The sequence below is a fragment of the Parasteatoda tepidariorum genome, chromosome 5 (assembly GCF_982258835.1).
Source record: "Parasteatoda tepidariorum strain Cologne lab strain chromosome 5, Ptep-v5.0, whole genome shotgun sequence".
NCBI classification, from domain to species: domain Eukaryota; kingdom Metazoa; phylum Arthropoda; class Arachnida; order Araneae; family Theridiidae; genus Parasteatoda; species Parasteatoda tepidariorum.
This window is the reverse complement of record NC_141759.1, coordinates 52447638-52465447: the sequence shown is the minus strand read 5'-3', so window position 1 is coordinate 52465447 and position 17810 is coordinate 52447638. Positions and strand designations below refer to the sequence as shown.

The window sequence follows — 17810 nt, the reverse complement described above, 5'->3', positions numbered from 1 at the left end:
ATGATGACCTGGAGAAGTAATTGAAATTTACAAATATGTCTTTCTTTCTTGAGTTTATGATTATAACAACTATTTACTGATAAAAAATGAATATTAATCATGAATATAAGCTTATAAAGTATCTCTCTGGCTCTCCCTTACAAACAAATAAACTGTATTTTTAAGTTCCACCTTTGAAAATTTGATTTCTGGAAACTTCTGTGATCAATGATGTTTTTAAATGTCTGGGCCTTTGATCTCCGGCAACTTCCGGATCACTGTTAGCGAAAATTCCGGAAATCCGGATTTTTTCCGGAGCACAATCAGCCCTGTATTTCATACTCTAACAAAATTTATTTATGTACTTATATAGTCAATCTCATTCTTTTTATAAAAGTGTTAGGCAAAAAATTACTTAATTTGCCAAAAAAATATCTACTAGGAATGTCATTTCAATTTATGAATCCAACACTAACAGTTGCTGAATTTCGCTAAAGCAATGCCATGAAAATGCAAAAATCTAAAACTTGGCTTTGTTCTTCTTCAGAGATATTTTTTTTAACCCATTTAACAAGCATGGCTTACAGATATTTCTTAACCCATTTAACAAGCATGGCTTATAGAAATTTTTTAACCCATGTAACAAGCATGGCTTATAGAAATATACAAAAACTTTTTTTCAAATGCGTTATTTCAATAATAATGAATGCATCAGAGGATAATTTTTTTATTATTATTTTGATTAAAAATAAGTGCATTTATTTGTCATCATTTTTGAAACAGTTAACAAAAATAATTTCCACTGACTTTTGCACTAAATATTACAGTAAATTTAAACTTTTAATCCTTTACTTCGTAAGAAAGCTTCATTAGAAGGTTTGCGTCCCAAGAAGTCTTGAAGCATTTCAGTTGCATCCTGCAATATTTTTCACGTGTATTTTATGAAAAAAGAACAGCACAAACATTTGAAAAACCAAAAAATATCACATTTAAAACATATAACAAAAACAGCTTTAATGGTTTTTAGTTTCAATAATGATTATTTTAAATCAAATGGGCAAATTTTCAGATCATGCCCTGCCTTATATTTTCACTTTTTAACAAACCTTATTGTACACAGGTGTTGAGAGCAATCAAACTCGGTATTCTTCATTGTTAATTAAGAACTAAAAAAAGTCTCTTTGAATCTCTTCAAGAGAATAACGTAAGGAGAGTTCTTTACAACCACGAAATTTACAAAAAATATGACAAATTCGGTGGGACCGACATTGTGAGAACTATTAAAGCATCACGCATTAGGTGGCTGGGCCACCTCTTCAGAAATTCTGATGCCGTCCCTGCCAAAAAAGTGACTTTTTCCACAATTGAAGGGACGAGGCGTAGGGGACGACCACCTACAAGATGGATAGACGACGTTGAAAAGGACCTCAAGCGGGCCGTCGCACCAGACAGGGCCAGATGGAGGAAAATCTGCGAGTCAGCCCTGGCCTGTGAAAGGCTGTTGCGCTTATGAAGAAGAAGAAAAAAAGTCTTCAAAAATGTTCTAAGGAAATATAACATTTTTGATTGACTATGATATATTATAAACCATGATAAAAGTGTTTAAATTCTTCCATGGTCTTGATATTTTTTTCTTTTTAATGGAAGTTATGTATATTGAGATTTAAGTTCTCATAATATAAATTATTTAGAATGAAAGAAAAATGGGTATTAAAAGATAAACATTAGCATATCTGATTACTGATATATGCAATTTAAATGACAAAATGTGAGGATAAAACTTCATTGCTTCTTTTGACAGACTTATGGAAACATAATTGTTAAAACTTAAGATTCAACAGTTTATCAGTTAAATAATATTCAGAGGAAATACAAACACCTTTAATACGATATAAGAATAACGCCTTTAATAATCTGATTTTTTTAGATATATTTGCAAATAAATACAATATTTGAACCGTGAACAATTAAAAATTGCCCCAAAAGTACATTTTGCAAAGGAAGAGCTTCAATAAATAAAATTAATAGTTAAAATAATAATAATAAAAATAATTTGGCAACCGAATAGCTGCAGACTATTCATTAAATACTATCTAATTCAAGAACAACAGCTTTAAAGAAGTTTTTTTCTTTTTTTTTGGTGAGAAAGTAGTTGGTTTTTGATGAAACAAAGATGATGTAAAAAATAATGCCCATATCTTCTAAAAATTTCCCTTTCTTTCAGTAAAAAATTATGCCCATATCTTTTAAAAATGTCCCTTTCCTACAATAAAAAATAATGCCCACATCTTTTAAAAATTTCCCTATCCTCCAGTAAAAAATAAAGGGTAATAGCATTTATTCTACTCTATTAAAAATTATATCGATTATCTGAAACAGAGAAATCTATACTATATTTATTAACAACAAAAATTTGGATTATTTACTTTTTAACCCCTTGCTGCTTATTTTAAGAATGATAATGCTACAATTCAAAATTTAAGGAAAAACGTGTGAATTTCTCTGAAATTACACTATAATGATAAACTGGAAATGTGGAAATTAGGGCATTAATGCAATTGGAAATATTTTATATTAATTTTCAAGAAGACAGTCTAATGCGGGGGACGACATGCAATTGTTGTAGTGTCAAAAACAACAATAAAATTCTGTGTGTAAACACAGTTTATGATTTACACCAAAAATGGAGTTAAAATAAAATTTCTTGGATAGTGGTTCCAGTATTTTAATTTGTCAGGCTAAATGATAGCAAAACAATGAGTTATTTAAACTATTATTCTCTATCATTTGAGAACAATCAATATTTCTGTTTTTCATTTTTTTTTAAAAATTATGAATTTTGAAGTGAAAAATGGAGTTATTCTTTATAACTATAATAAGAATTCAAATTAAAAAATCCTCATACTATATAATTTTATTTGTTATGTTATCACTATAATTAAGGAACAGAGAATATTAATGCAAATACCATTAAGAGTTGATAAATAAAAATGCAAGCATATGAATTGTTTTTTCCCAGTTACAATGATTTTTGGAACAAAAACTCGTTGGAATAGTGATGGACAAAATAAAAAAAATTTTACTAAATAGAAATAATTGTTTAGATAAATAATGAAATATTTTTAATACTTATTTTGACAAATTAACATTTTTCACAGTTTACATTTCTTTAAATTACTTAAGTGATATTACCTTTGTTCCTCCTGGCTGTAAAATTTTTCTCCTATAGTCCATTCCAACTGTTGGGTTTAAAACATTATTTCCCTGTTTGAAGCGAGTATCAAACATGTCAAGACTATATACTTCACTCCACTGCAAAAAAAGAGTAGAACTCTTAGGAAAAAAGTCATAAAAATATGCTACATGCAACCTAATATCATGCCATGCAGTTTAAAGAAATATTTATTGTATGAACAAGAATTATTTGGCTAATGTAGCTACATTTAATATTGCGAAAAAGTAGATTTTTAAAAAAGATATTTTGAATCATTCCATTTACAAAGCGGTAAAGTGTTTTTTGAATAATTACAACTGTGCTAAAATTAAAGTTTTGCATAATTTAGAGAATGAAAGACTAGCTTACAGCATTCAGTCGAGTGAAAGAAATTTTTTTTAAATTATGTAAAAGATTTAGAAACAAATATAGTTGCCTAGACCTTATAGACAATTTTTATAGTTATGTTATAGTTATATTTATATTTGTAATTTAAATCTGTTTATTTTCATCAATTTTTCACTTCCTTACAAGAAAAGAATGCCACAAAAATTTTTTGACTTTTAACAGGGGTGATTGTGAGCCCAAGTCAAAATTTCAAAAATTTTCTTGAGTTCAAAAAAAAAAAAATATTTTGAACAAGGTTTTTTTCCTTTTTCTCAATATTTCTTAGTTTACTTAAAATACATTTAAAATTTTACACATACCTATGATGACCTGGAGAAGTAATTGAAATGTACAAATATATCTTTCTTTCTTGAGTTTATGATTATAATAACTATTTTCTGATAAAAAATGAATATTAATCTTGAATATAAGCTTATAAAGCATCTGGCTCTCCCTTACAAACAAACAAAATAAACTGTGTTTTTAAATTCCACCTTTGAAAAATTGATTTTCCGGAAACTTTTGTGATCAATGATTTTTTTAAACGTCTGAACCTTCGATTTCCGGAAACTTGCAGATCACAGTTAGCGAAAAATCCGGAGCACAATCAGCCCTGTTTCAAACAAACATCATAGAGAAATTTCGTGGCTTTCCAATCTGTGTCAAATGCACAAGACATTCAAGTTATAGTGAAATGTTATTAAACAATAAACTTTCCTTTATATTCATTTAATGAAAAAAAAAGTTTAAACAAAACTTTTTTTTTTCAACCACCAACTAATTTATTAGATTATTTAGTTATGAGTAGTAAATAAGAAATAATTTTAAAAAAGAATTATATGGCATTAAAAGAAACAAAATTGTATTCTTTCCTGAATAACTGTTTGGCTGAGATGATTTTATATCAAAACTAATAGATTTTGAGTTAATTATATAAATATTATAAAATAATTAATGTCCTAACAGTAAAAATGGTTGTACTTAATTTTCCAAACGAAAAAAAAGTATAAAAAATGCAAGTATAAGGGTATTTAAAAATCCTAAAAACAAGAATAAATTGAAACGATTCAATGTCTAAGTTACTACAAATTTTAACTCTGCATCTTTACAGGACATTTTACGTCAGCACTGCGGTTGGTTGCGAATCAGGTGTGGAAATCAAAGTGATGGCTGGTCGATTCGAATTCCGTACCCGGTTGATACCGACCACAGTGTTAATGTAAAATGTCTTCAATAGTAGACAGATCATGGGGTAAAGTCCCCTTGCCATCAGGCTAACCATCAGGGGATTTTCCCCTCCATGCAACGTAAATGCAAGTTAGCTTCATTCAAAAGGCATGAGTTCAGGTGTCTTCTGGATTGGGTTTTAAATTACAAGGCTTTGGAGTTGAATATTGGTAGCCGTAAACCCATAATTGAGTCAGCTGTTCAACGATTGTTATAAAATAAAAAATTAAAAAAACTTAATAGCAAAATTAAACTTAAAATGGAATACCTTAAAATTATCTATTTTCAACTGCTTATACACTTATAAGTGAGGAAATAATACATACCAAATAACCATAGTACTGAGCATCGTATTCTCTGATAATGTGCCTAAAGTTGCAACCGAAATTTGTTCCTTCAGATGGAGGTATGCCTAAAATATCCTTTAATAAAGCAGCATATGTTTCCTTAACATCATTCTAGAGAAAATACAACCAATTTAAGAAATAAAAAACTTAACTCAAAAAACTCAATCAGTTGTAAAAAATTCTAAATGAAGTGACAATCAATCTTGAAAATTATTATTATTTGAATGCATTTTTTTACAAAACAAATTAAATGCTAAAGCCTAACCATAAGATAGTTTTATGCAGTGAGGTGCATAAAATAGTTGAGCAGCATAAAAGTAGACAGTTGTTCAGTCATGTTAAAATGTTCAATGTCATTTCTACAGTCTCAAGTTATGTTTGGAATAGGTGATAAATGATTGAAATAGAATTTGCATGTGGCAAAAATGCATTTGAATGTTATCTAGGATTACTTTACATCAATAAAAAGAATGCTTTACCAAAGTAAATAGTTACAAAATAAGTGCATATGTTTCATAGACTGTAGTATTATGTCCGGCATCACACAACGTTCATATTTGTGTAAAGATAAAGTATTTCAGAATGAAGCATAAATATTTTATTTGGAGCATTAATACTTGAACAGGAAAATTGTGACTAAAATACGTTAAGTCATAACTTTTAATGCTGCGACAAAATATGTACCCACAGTAACTATTCACAAAAGTGCACACAAGTTTTTTTGAAAGAGTGAGTAAGATAAGTTCATACGTTTACTATCGTCATAAAAACTAAAATAATAATATTCATTCATCTGATAATGTAGTTTAATGCAAAAAAAGTGAAATTTTGGAGTTATTTGTCAAAGTTTGATAAAATTCAAAATAAATTTTAATTGAAAGTTGAAAATCCAGATGCATCAACACAAAATATCAGAAAAGTAAAAAAATAGGGCTACTATTATTTTTTCACATAAGGTACTAGTACTAATGAGAAAAAGATTACATACTGGTAGTAATAATATTTCATTTTCACCTTTGCTTCGGACTCGGAAGAATAATTTTTCCCGACTACTTCTTTTTCTTGATTTTTACAATGTATATTTGTGAAATTTCTTAAAATTCAATTTACATCACAACTGATAACTAAATATTGCAGTTACAGATAGTTTATTTCTTTTGAGGAAAAGGACGAAATAATATGTACTTAATAACCAACATTTTATACCATTTTACAGATAAGTAGTAGATCTACTATATAATTTCTAATGCTTTAATACAAACAACGTTGTTTTTTTTTTTTTTTACAAAACAAACTGATTTTTAATGTTAAAATCGCATAAAAACAAAAATTTATTTATGTTGTTTTAACTTCATTTATATGCCCCTTTCTAAGTACAAGTCAACCCTCCCTTTTGGAATGAGATTTATGTCAATATTACTACACAGCAGTGTTTTCCAAAGTGTGGTATGCATACCCCCAGGGGTATGCATACCAAGCTAGCCATGAAAATTTACGATAATGTGTTCTTCTATTGGATATTTTTTGCGAAGTTAACAGTTAATAATTAGTGGTGTCAACAGCCAGTAGTGATTTTTAACTTTTGTGCAATTTTTTTATAGTAAAAAATACATTCATTTTTTTATTAGCGGTACACGAGCGTTACGAAAAATTTAGAAAGGGTACACAAAAGTCATAAATTTGGGAAACACTGCTATACAGAAAAACAGTCATATTTGAAAAACATTAGTTAAAATTTGCTTAACATAATGAACAATACAGGTACAGTAGAGTGCCGATAATGTGAACGTCAATTTAATGAATTTATATTTGAATTCTCATTTTTTTTAAATTGTGCAATTATCCAGATGTTTCATTATTCGGATCGGCTTTAATCCTGATTTGTTCAGATAATCGGCCCTCTACTATACTATTATATCATGATCTTACCTTATCACTAGAATGCAGTTTAAAGTCATAAAGAGCAAAGATAAGTTGTCTCAAATTTGTATATCCTGTATTAGCTTGTCTAGACTTGATTAAATTATTTAATAAAGAATCAGGTATAACACTTTTATCTTCATAATGAGATGAAAGTTCCTTTAAGGATTCTGGTTCCCAGCACCAGTTTTCCAACATTTGAGATGGAGCTTCAACAAAATCACGTTCTACATTCGTCCCACTAAATTTGAAAAAAAAAAAACAAATATATGTCTTTTTTAATATGCTTTAATTACTTATATAATCAAATTTTTGTGTAAGGATTAAACAGGGTGCGTAACCAAATTATTCAACAAAAAATAAGCACCATTTAAGCACTTTTCAAGCACTCAAAAAATATTTTTAAGCATTTTAAAAAAATATAATCAGGCAGGGTTGGAAAGTTTTTGACAATTGACGGTTTTATCTTGTAAAAAAAAAAGTCATGTAAAAAAAAATGTTGGCATCGTTTTTCACAATTGTCAAAATTGAGCCGCGATGGCTCAGGGGATAGAGCGTTCGCCTTCCGATGCGGCGAACCGGGTTCGAATCCCAGTCGATACGAATTTAGCATCCGGCTTGCACCGACCACAGTGCTGACGTGAAATATCCTCAGAGGTAGATGGATTATGGGATAGAGTCCCCTTGCCGTCAGGCTAGCCGTGGGAGGTTCTTGTGGTCTTCCTCTCCATGTAAAGCAAATGCGGGTTGGCTTCATGAAAAAGTCCTCCACGAAGACAAATTTCTCCCAATACTCGATCCAGGAGTTCCCTTGTATTCTGGATTGGGTTCAAAATTACAAGGCTACGGAGTTGGACATAAGTAGTCGAAAACCCATAAAATTGGGTTGGCTGTTCAACGACGGTTATAAAATAAAATAAAATGGTCAAAATTGTGAAATTTTGAATCATGTAAAACGAATGGCGTTTTCATACGCTACAGACTGACAATACGCCGAAAAAGATTGGGGTTAAATTAAGTGTGAAAATGTTGAATAGAACAATGTGAACTGTGTCTTTTTGCATAATTCGAAGGGAAAATCGGCATAGCAAAGGAGAAATCTCATTTTGAAAAAAGGGTAAATTAAGCACTTTTTAAAAACATCCAATGAAAAAAGCATCTTTAAGGGCTTTTAAGAAACGAAAATCGAAAATAAGCACCTTTTAAAAACACTGTGCACGCTTTGTGTTTGACTGGGACCACTGAAAAATAATTGCTGATGGTCTAGAGCAGTGGTGAGCAAACTTTTTTCGACTGTGACCCCTTTTGTAGAGAGAAAATTTTCGGCGACCCCTAGAGATAAATGTTCACAAATACAATGTATATTTCGCGCATTTCTTTCGTTTCATCGATTAAAAACATCATATTTAACTCATATTAATTTTTATTTATAATTTTAAGAAAATACTTTTTGTATAACTCAAAAATCAGTAATTACCCTTTAATGAGATGTATGTGGCTGCAAGTTTCTAATTATCTCATCGATATTTGGATGTATGTTACTAATTGCAATTCGCATACCATCTTCAGGGTTTAAACGCGAGCGGTATTTAGTTTTTATTGAAACTAGTTTGCTAAATCCAGTTTCACATAAATACATTGATGCAAATTGTATTAACACTCTGATGGCATTCTTGCATAAAACGGGATATTGTTTTTTCACGGATAGCCAGATAGAGAATACATTACGCATTACGGTCAAAGAAAGAGTGGATAGCATGAAATTGCAATTAAACAGTGAGTGGCGGCGCTTCACTCTTTATATGTACACTGTATAGTATGCAGCATGCAGGGATAATGCATTTGATAAAAATTTGGTGACCCCCAAAAAACTTCTGGCGACCCCCACAGGGGTCGCGACCCCTAGTTTGCGCACCACTGGTCTAGAGGACCAGCAATCAATTTAAAGGAAAGGTAGGCTGTTTTAGTTTTTTGACCATTAGTTTCGTGTTTTGGTCTGAGTTATTGTCACAAAATAGTCTATTTCACCATATTTGTGAACATTGCGCAACTTTGTTTCATAATTTTTCATTTAAATTCACTTCATTAAATTATTTTTAAAATAGATAGATGAAGGACATGTAAATGGACCAGCAAAAATGAGTACTAACTGGTAATATCATTTTATCTCTGGACTGGTGACTAAATATTCTTAATTTTTACCTGTGATGCTTAGCATGCTAAAGCCTATTATTTTGCCCCACTCGTTGTGTTAGCCATAATCACAAAATTAATGAAATTTTTAATTTTCATTCACAAAATCTTTGCATAAAATTTAAAATTTTTCGTACATTCAAACTCCAAAGTTAAAAGATTAAACATTTCAAATGTAATAAAAAAATAAACAATATACTTTTATTTTGCATTAATTAATGATAAAAATATTTGTAAGTAAATATTGAGACATATATTTACATTAATACCACCTTTAATACATATTTTTTGAATTCTAGTGAAGAAAAAAAAAAAAAGAGAAAATTATATATATTAGGGATAGCATGTAAATCTTAAGTGAAGAAAATATATATGAATGATAAAAAAAAAACTGACAACTTCATAATGAGGAAGGTGGGAATTAAAAGTTAACATCTATTTTGATTGGCCATCAAAAATTGAAATTGTTTCTAACAGTAACCTCTCACCTTTAGTTCCTTCTGGGAATTAAGCAAATTTTGGTGGCTTAAATTTCCCATTAATAGTTTGTAAGGTTTTATACAGATATCTGTTTACTTCATTTTTTACAAAGAAGAATATATACATACATATCTTTACGTGTGAACATACATATCTTTAGAATTTTGCTATTGCTTGTTTTTGGTTTCTAGCCTTTTAATTAAATTGTTAACATGAGACAAATTTGGTTTTAGCGCTTTTCCATTTTGACTTATTATTTTAAAGCTTTTTTCTTAAAATTTGCTTAAATCAATTTCATACTTTGATTGGACCAAAAGTACATATTAAGAGATGATAAAGGAACACTCTATAAGTATAAAAGAATGAGTTTTGTACAGATTACTTTAGAAAACAAAATCTATTATTCAAATAGCTACTATATTATGAGAACATAACTTGGCAATTTTGTAGAAGAAAAAGAACAAGCAGATCTGTTTAAGCATGTTAGGTAGATGCAAACTATTGTAATCCAAAAATTCCATTTACAAGAGGCCAGAAAATGAACTTGAAAAAAGCAGTCAACCTCAATACCTTAAAAGAATTTTTTGTCAAATTCATATTATTCCTAAAATTGAAAACCCTACATTAAATTGATGAAAAATCACCATGTATCATTAAGAACAAATTATTATAAAAATATGCACCTGCATTCCAGTCTGATTTAGAGCTTTCATTGTCTGATGTTTGATTGAAAGATGGTATAAAGAATTGGAGGTGGAAAAAATAGATTTGCATTTCTTTTGAAACATCCCATGATTGATACCAAATCTTGCAAAGGCATTAGATTAAATATAAAATTTGATAGCACTACTGCACCCAACCCAAATAACATTAGGTATTTAATGTAACAGATCAAAACTTATTAAATACTTTTTAAATAAACTTAGGCTAACATCTTTCTCAGTAAAACCATGTTTGGTATGTTCTTGCTATAAATACACACAACTGAAACTTGGCAATTATAATTTAAAAGTTTTTATGATTATACAAAAATATATTAAAATATTTGATTTAAATAGATCCTTATTATTAATACAATTTATCTAAAATGTTTGAGGGCATACTTATTTACTAAAAAGAGTTTTTTTTTATTCCTTAAAATTGTCTCTTAATCAGTCAATATGTTATATTTATGCCTTTTTAATCAAAATCTTTAAATCAAAAGGGATGATGTTAGAAGAATAATAAATTTTTAATCTATACAAATATAAAAAAATTTCCCTAAATTATAATTTAAAATCTAGTTCATGTATATTCTTAGGTTTTAATGATTATCATTTTTGGATTTTGAATTTAAAATAATTACCTAAACATGGCAAAATCAGCTTTTGAACAAAGATAATGCATAACATGACCAAATTCATGAAAAAATGTTGTGACTTCATCGTGATTCATCAGACTAGGCTTATCTGTTTTTGATTCAGTAAAATTTGCTAACATTCCACCAACAGCCAGCTGACGTGAACCATCAGGTAACAAACACCCAGCCTAAATTGAAATGTTTAATATATATTAAATAGGAATAAACTGTGTAAATCATATATAATAACATAAAGAGCAAGAATTCAGTTTCGTGAGTAATGCAGTTTAAAAAACACTAAATTTAAACCAATCCATAGAAATGAGCAAATAAAATAAATTTTTTAATACATTTCTTAAAATAAGGTAATGAACAATAGTTAGCTTACTTTAATTCTTAAGAAAAACTCAAAGTTACAACTGTTTTTCATGCATTGGGTTTAACAGGAAAAAGAATGTTGGATTTTCCCCAAACAATCACAAAATATTGTTAGAGCTGTACGAAATACAGGGTATCTGTTACATTTGAAATTTTCAAATTCATGACTTTTCATGACAAATTCCAAGAATTTTTCATGACTTAACTAAGTTACTATTTTCTCCGACAAAAACACAACAGTAAATTTAAAAAAACATTATAATAACATTTAATTGAAATGATAGGTATAACCAAAACTGTTATACTCTGCATCTTCATATTTATAGATTTTAAATTTAAAAAACAGATCAAAGAAGAGTTAAGCAATAAAATATCTGAAAAAAACACAAAAGCAAATTTTTCTTCTTATTTTCTGCAGAATTACATTCTAAAGATACTTTTCTTGTTTATCGGAAAGGAAAGAAATACTCCTGATTTTTCTGTTCTCATTTCGGAATTAAAAAATTCTCGCCAATGACTCGCTTGCTTCAGCTAGAATTTTAAATTGATAAAATAAAAATAATAAATAATAACAAAAATTCTGAAATCACAGAGGATTAAAAGGTAATTTGCACCAGAAATTGTTTTTTCTTTCATTTTTTGAAAGAACACCATAATTTTTAAAGAACAGGATTAAAACATTTTATATTTTAATCAAATATAACTGTGAGTAGGGATTTTGTTACAAATTCAAATATTCGGAATACCATAAAATTAGGGAAGGGGGTAAATTCCATTTTAAAAATTAAATTTTTTGATGATCTAATTCCATGACTTTTCATGATTTTTTTTAAAAAAATATAGTTAAAATCATGACAGTTCATGACAAATTTCGTTCAATACCGAAATCCATGACTTTCCAGGTGCGTGGATACCCTGGAAATAGAGTAGAACAAACAAACAAATAGTTTTGCAAACCAAAATCCATTCTAATATGTGCCTATTTTTTATCAGTTTTGTTTGTTCGTTTTTTCCTATACTTTTACAATTTATAGTAAGCTGTGAACAATTTCATTCACTATTGTGAACAATTTCAGAAAATCAAATAAGTCATGCACCATGACCTTATTGATCAATCTTTTTTTCATTCTTGTAACTTATTTGTACTCTTTGATCTGTGTGTGCCTTCCCAGCGTCAAATTAGAATCAAGATGAAGGTTAAATATGTCAGTCACACATACTTTATTTGGTAAAGCTAATGAATATATGTATTTTGCAGCGTACGTATCTCTCATTTACAATGTCTTATCATGCATCATTACATTACAATTTTGACTATGCTTCTAACGCTACATAATTCTTAATAAAGGTGCATCACAATTCTGTTCACTGTCTTCAGTCTTAAATTAAACAACTTAGCCATTTGCCATGAGACAGAGCATAAAATTATTAAACTGCATATGAGTTTTTTCCCTTTTGTTAAAGAATAGCTATGAGCCACACCTACATCTCACAGTTCCATTATATGTTTTAACTATATTTATTAGCAACACATCATGTTTCTTTAAAAAAAACTACACATCCTGCACATTTTAACTAATATTTATGTATTGCACCATACAGAGTAACAAAACTGCCTTAGTCATAGGAAGGGTTAAAAGTTTGTTGCAGGAAAAAGAGAGCCAAAATTTGTGGAAGATTCAAAGGAATTTTTAAAAAATATCCTGGAATACTTATTATAAATAAACTCAGGCACAAAAAATGTATTGAAATTTATGGTCATGGAATAATAAAATAAAAGCATATGTTGCACATACGATTCAAATACTTTTGATAAGCTCTTTTTCCGTTTCATTAAATGATTTTAAAATATTTCAAATAAAATAAAATAATTCCATTCAACAAATATTTAATACAAATGGATCTATTAATCAGCCTATTCTTTTTTTTTCCAATTTATATTGATGACTAACAGAACAAAATACACCCAAGGTCTCAATATTTTTGTTGGACAGTTTCATTTTTTTCATCAATGAATTTGAAAATTATTATTTAGGTGAAAATATTTTTCCTAAAACAATCACTACAACATGTACATAAAATTAAATGAATAAATTAAAAAGGGACTTAAATATAATTATCATTTAGCAGCTTTTACCTGCATCTCAAACAAACAAGCATGGCTATATTTTCCTGGTCTTGGAAACAAATCTAAGTAAAAATATCCTAAAAGCTCAGATGTAGCTGTATCTGTCACACTATACTAATAAAAGAAAGAATAATTTTAGATTTTTCAGTAAGGTACATGCAATAGACACCAATTTTACGTGATCTAATATGTTTCCAAAATAAAATATACTTTTTTAGACAATAGTTTTCTAGTTCTAAAATTAAAAAAGAGCAGGAAAGAAAGGTAAAAACATTTTGATGATATGCTTGAGATATCATAAGGTAACTTATATAACTCATTTAAAAATCAGCATTAATGACTGCATAATAAAAATTAAAGGTATAATAAAAATTTATGCCTTTAATTGAAAATTTCCTTTTCTGAAATAAAGGAAATTAATTTTAAAAAGCAATGAATGTAAAGACAAAAACATAAAGCTTGTTTGAAAACATATGATATTGATAAGCTTTGTATTTTTCTTTGATTTCCATTAGAAATTTAACAGATTCATAGTATTCATTATATGAATTTTTAAAAAAAAATTTCAAACCAGCTACATACGGATGAATTCTGAAAATGTATGATTTATTATTTCATTAATGATTCATTATTCCACTAAGTAGGTCAAATGGTTATAAATAAATCATATAAACAACAGAGTTAAATAGTAATATGTGCTGGTCAATTTAAAAGTAAATCAGATGAAAATTTAAAATGTTACTGAGCCTGAAACAAGTGAAGGCCATTTAAAATTTGGTGGCGGTTTATTTCAAAAGTGACCTAACCATGGTACACATAACAAATATGGCACATTGGATAATTATAATTGGTGATACAAAGGGCTTCAATATTATGGGAAGCATCTTTTTAGTTTCTATTGACTTGATTTTTTTTTATTGAGATCATTACTTAACATAACTATACTGATAAGGGACAGTTGCTTAAAACATGTAAACGTTCATATAAAAATTATTAAAATATAGATTCTATCTGTAAATATATATAAAGCTAAAGATATATGATGCACCTGAGCATGTCTGCCAGAAAAATTGGTACATAGTATGCAGAAGAACAGTCAACATTGGCTTAACCATCAAAAATTAAAATATTTTCTATATGCTTAAATATTATTTGTAATGTTATAAAATTAGTAATATTAGTTACATTATAAATCCAACATTATCAAACTAAAAAATAAATTGCACTTACCATTGCAACATCCTTATGCCAAACTTCGGGACTTTTCACTTCAGAAAATGTCAACCCCAATAATTTCTGCATAAATAATTATTTTATTAATTTATGATTATAATTATATTACTAATTCATGATTGAAATAAATAATCAGCATAAATTAATCAGTTTAAACTAAATTTATTTGAATTTTGTTAACTTATTGAAAGATGCTAAATATCGTAAAGCAGTGCTCCCCAACCTTTTTATCACCACGAACCGGTCAACGTTTGATAATTTTACCACTGGGAGGTGATTATTTATATTTAAGATTATTTTGATTTTTTAATTTTAATTTAATAGTATTTAAACATGCCTTCAAAATAAAATACAGTTACACCAAAAAATGAATATAAAGTGATTTAAGATTTTAACTTACAAGAACGTTAAATCAATGAGAACCAAGAGCTTGTTTCTTTGCAATGAGACGGTTCCATCTGGGGGTAATCGGGGACAATGATACATTACAAACATTAAAAAATTTATGTCACTATCTTCGGGGGCCCCTTTCTTTAAATAAATAAAATTTTATTGGAACACAGATATTTTTAATTAGGGATATAAACCTAGGAATTTAAATTCAGTTTCAATGAAATGGGCAGCCCGGTATCATTTGATCAACGGACCGGGGGTTGGGGAACACTGTCGTAAAGTACCGATAAAACTCCTGAATCAATGAAGTTGCTTTACACAAATATTGATAGGCAATCAGTACCAAAAGGCATTAAATTCCCTACCGCACAATTTAAGATCTTTTTTTTTTTGCAGTTTCTTTATGAATTTCTTTCTTAATAATAGTTAGCCTAATGTTTAAGGTACAAGATTAATGTAATACCGTAAACCAGAAATGAGTTGAGGGAAAAGAAGAGAATCTATCAATAAAAAAAACTGATTTGAAAATTACTAACAATAGTGCAAGTATTAAGTGGAGGTGGGAAGAGAAGGGAATACAATTCTCTTCATACATGGCTAAGTGCATTTCCTCGCAGCTGCATGTAGGTCTAGAATGTTGTGTACCCACCATTCAAATTTATTTTTAAAAAAACATTAAAAAATTCATTAAAAAAACCCATTCAAATCATTTAAAAAAACTCATTTTTTAGTCTATATTTGTCAAAATGTACAAGTTTAGAAACGTTAATGTAACAGTCCTTGTATAACAAGTCGTTAATATAACAGGTCACATAAATGTTGCAATAAACTTCTGGAAGAGTTAGGGCACATCATCAGGATTGAAATTGATAAGGATCCCAAGCTATTACGTGCCGCTAGAGGCGCTTCCCTATTATGAATTGTTTCTTTGTGTGCTTCTGAGCATATCATAATAAAGAATCTCATGATGACATTTCCGGGCTTGGGAATTGTACGGAAAATTGCAAATGTTGATGATTTCAACTGCCCTAGAAGTTTTTCACAATGTTAACATGACTCCCTGTTATATGACTGGGACTTTACTCTAAAAGCATTTCTTAGCTGATTTTAAATTCATTTACAACAGCAGTGTTTAAAATTATAACAAGTGCAAAACAAGATAAAATACTCCAGAAATATGTAATTTCAATATATATTTTGGACCAGAAGTCTAATACATCAATGAAAACAGCTTAAGAAACAAGTATGGAAACAGTCAGGAGAAACTAATGTTGCTCATGAAAGCAATTAAATTCCCTCGCATTTTTTAAAAACCAATATAAATTAACACAGAATTAATTACAATATAGCGTAGATCGCAAGAAAAAAATGCCAAAAAAAAAACTTTTATATTTGAAAAATTAAGTTTTCAAATAAATAAGTGGGAATGCTACGTTTTATTTCACTAAATTGTCCCAATAAATGCAATCACTACAAACTTATTGGTGTAGATATTAGAAATTTAAATTAAAGATCAATTTTTATTACATTATTGCAGAATAAAATATATTTCTAAATAATTTTCTAAAACACAAGTTTACTTACTTGATAAATAGTTAAAATGCGTTCTTTAACAACGTGCATAGGAAAGTATTCTTTAACTTTTGCTTGATCCACATCATACTTAATTTCTTTTATTTTATATGTATAGTATGACAAATCATATGCATTCAATTTACCATCAAAAGGAATACCCAATTCCTTGCACTAAATAAATGAAACAAAAATTCATAAATATATCACATAATTGACAACAAACATTGCTAAAAATACAATAGTACCAAAGATGTTAAATAAAGAACTAATTTTAAAATAATATATATATATATATATATATATATATATATATATATATATATATATATATATATATATATATATATATATATATATATATATATATATATATATATATATATATATTTGAAATAGGCGATATTTATGGAAAACAGAAAAATACAGATCACAGATTTAATTTAAAATACAGATCACAGGTGAATAACATTATGCTTTCAACAGAATGAAAACACTTAAAAAAATTGAGAAATATATTTCCTCTACTGAATGATGACAATTATCTTAATTATTCAGTTACAATAAAAATGCAAGGATTTATTTACACATAAGAGAAATATAAGCATATAATATGAATTATTAACATTTTATTTCAATCTCAAAGAAATCTTTAAATCTTTTTTCCAGCATTAATAAGTGCTTGCACAGGATTTAATATTGTGATTCAAAAATTTTCATTTTAATCCTTGCTTTTTTTAATGCTGGTTTTCTTTTTCAACTATTACCTGAACTGAAGTAATGTTCTTTTTAAAATCTTTAAAATTCTCTTTATGTTACTTATTTATTTGATAGCAATTCTGCTTAGGATCTAAATTTTTTTTTTTTTTTGACATCTTTCAAATTTTTTTTTTGTCTTACTTACGTACTTTTTTGATAAAAAAAAAATTTTAAAAAATATCATGTCTTTTACAGCTTCACCAGCTTCTATTGCTTTAACCATATCTTTAATGACTCACAGACATACAAACATGCTTACTC

At 28.2% G+C, this 17810-nt stretch overlaps 1 protein-coding gene across 2 annotated transcripts in view; it reads right to left on the bottom strand.

Moving 5' to 3' along the window:
* Positions 1 to 690: 690 nt before the first annotated feature.
* LOC107452832 (thimet oligopeptidase) overlaps positions 691 to 17810 on the bottom strand; it is a 39377-nt gene continuing 22257 nt past the window's right edge. For both annotated transcript variants that reach the window (XM_016069435.5, XM_016069436.5), the window contains exons 9-16: positions 16803 to 16964; positions 14823 to 14888; positions 13602 to 13706; positions 11093 to 11274; positions 7084 to 7315; positions 5134 to 5265; positions 3172 to 3291; positions 691 to 895 (exon numbers count right to left, since the gene is read on the bottom strand). In XM_016069435.5, the coding sequence (XP_015924921.1) occupies positions 812 to 895; positions 3172 to 3291; positions 5134 to 5265; positions 7084 to 7315; positions 11093 to 11274; positions 13602 to 13706; positions 14823 to 14888; positions 16803 to 16964 (1083 nt within the window). In that variant the 3' untranslated portion in view covers positions 691 to 811. The remainder of the gene's footprint in view (positions 896 to 3171; positions 3292 to 5133; positions 5266 to 7083; positions 7316 to 11092; positions 11275 to 13601; positions 13707 to 14822; positions 14889 to 16802; positions 16965 to 17810) is intronic.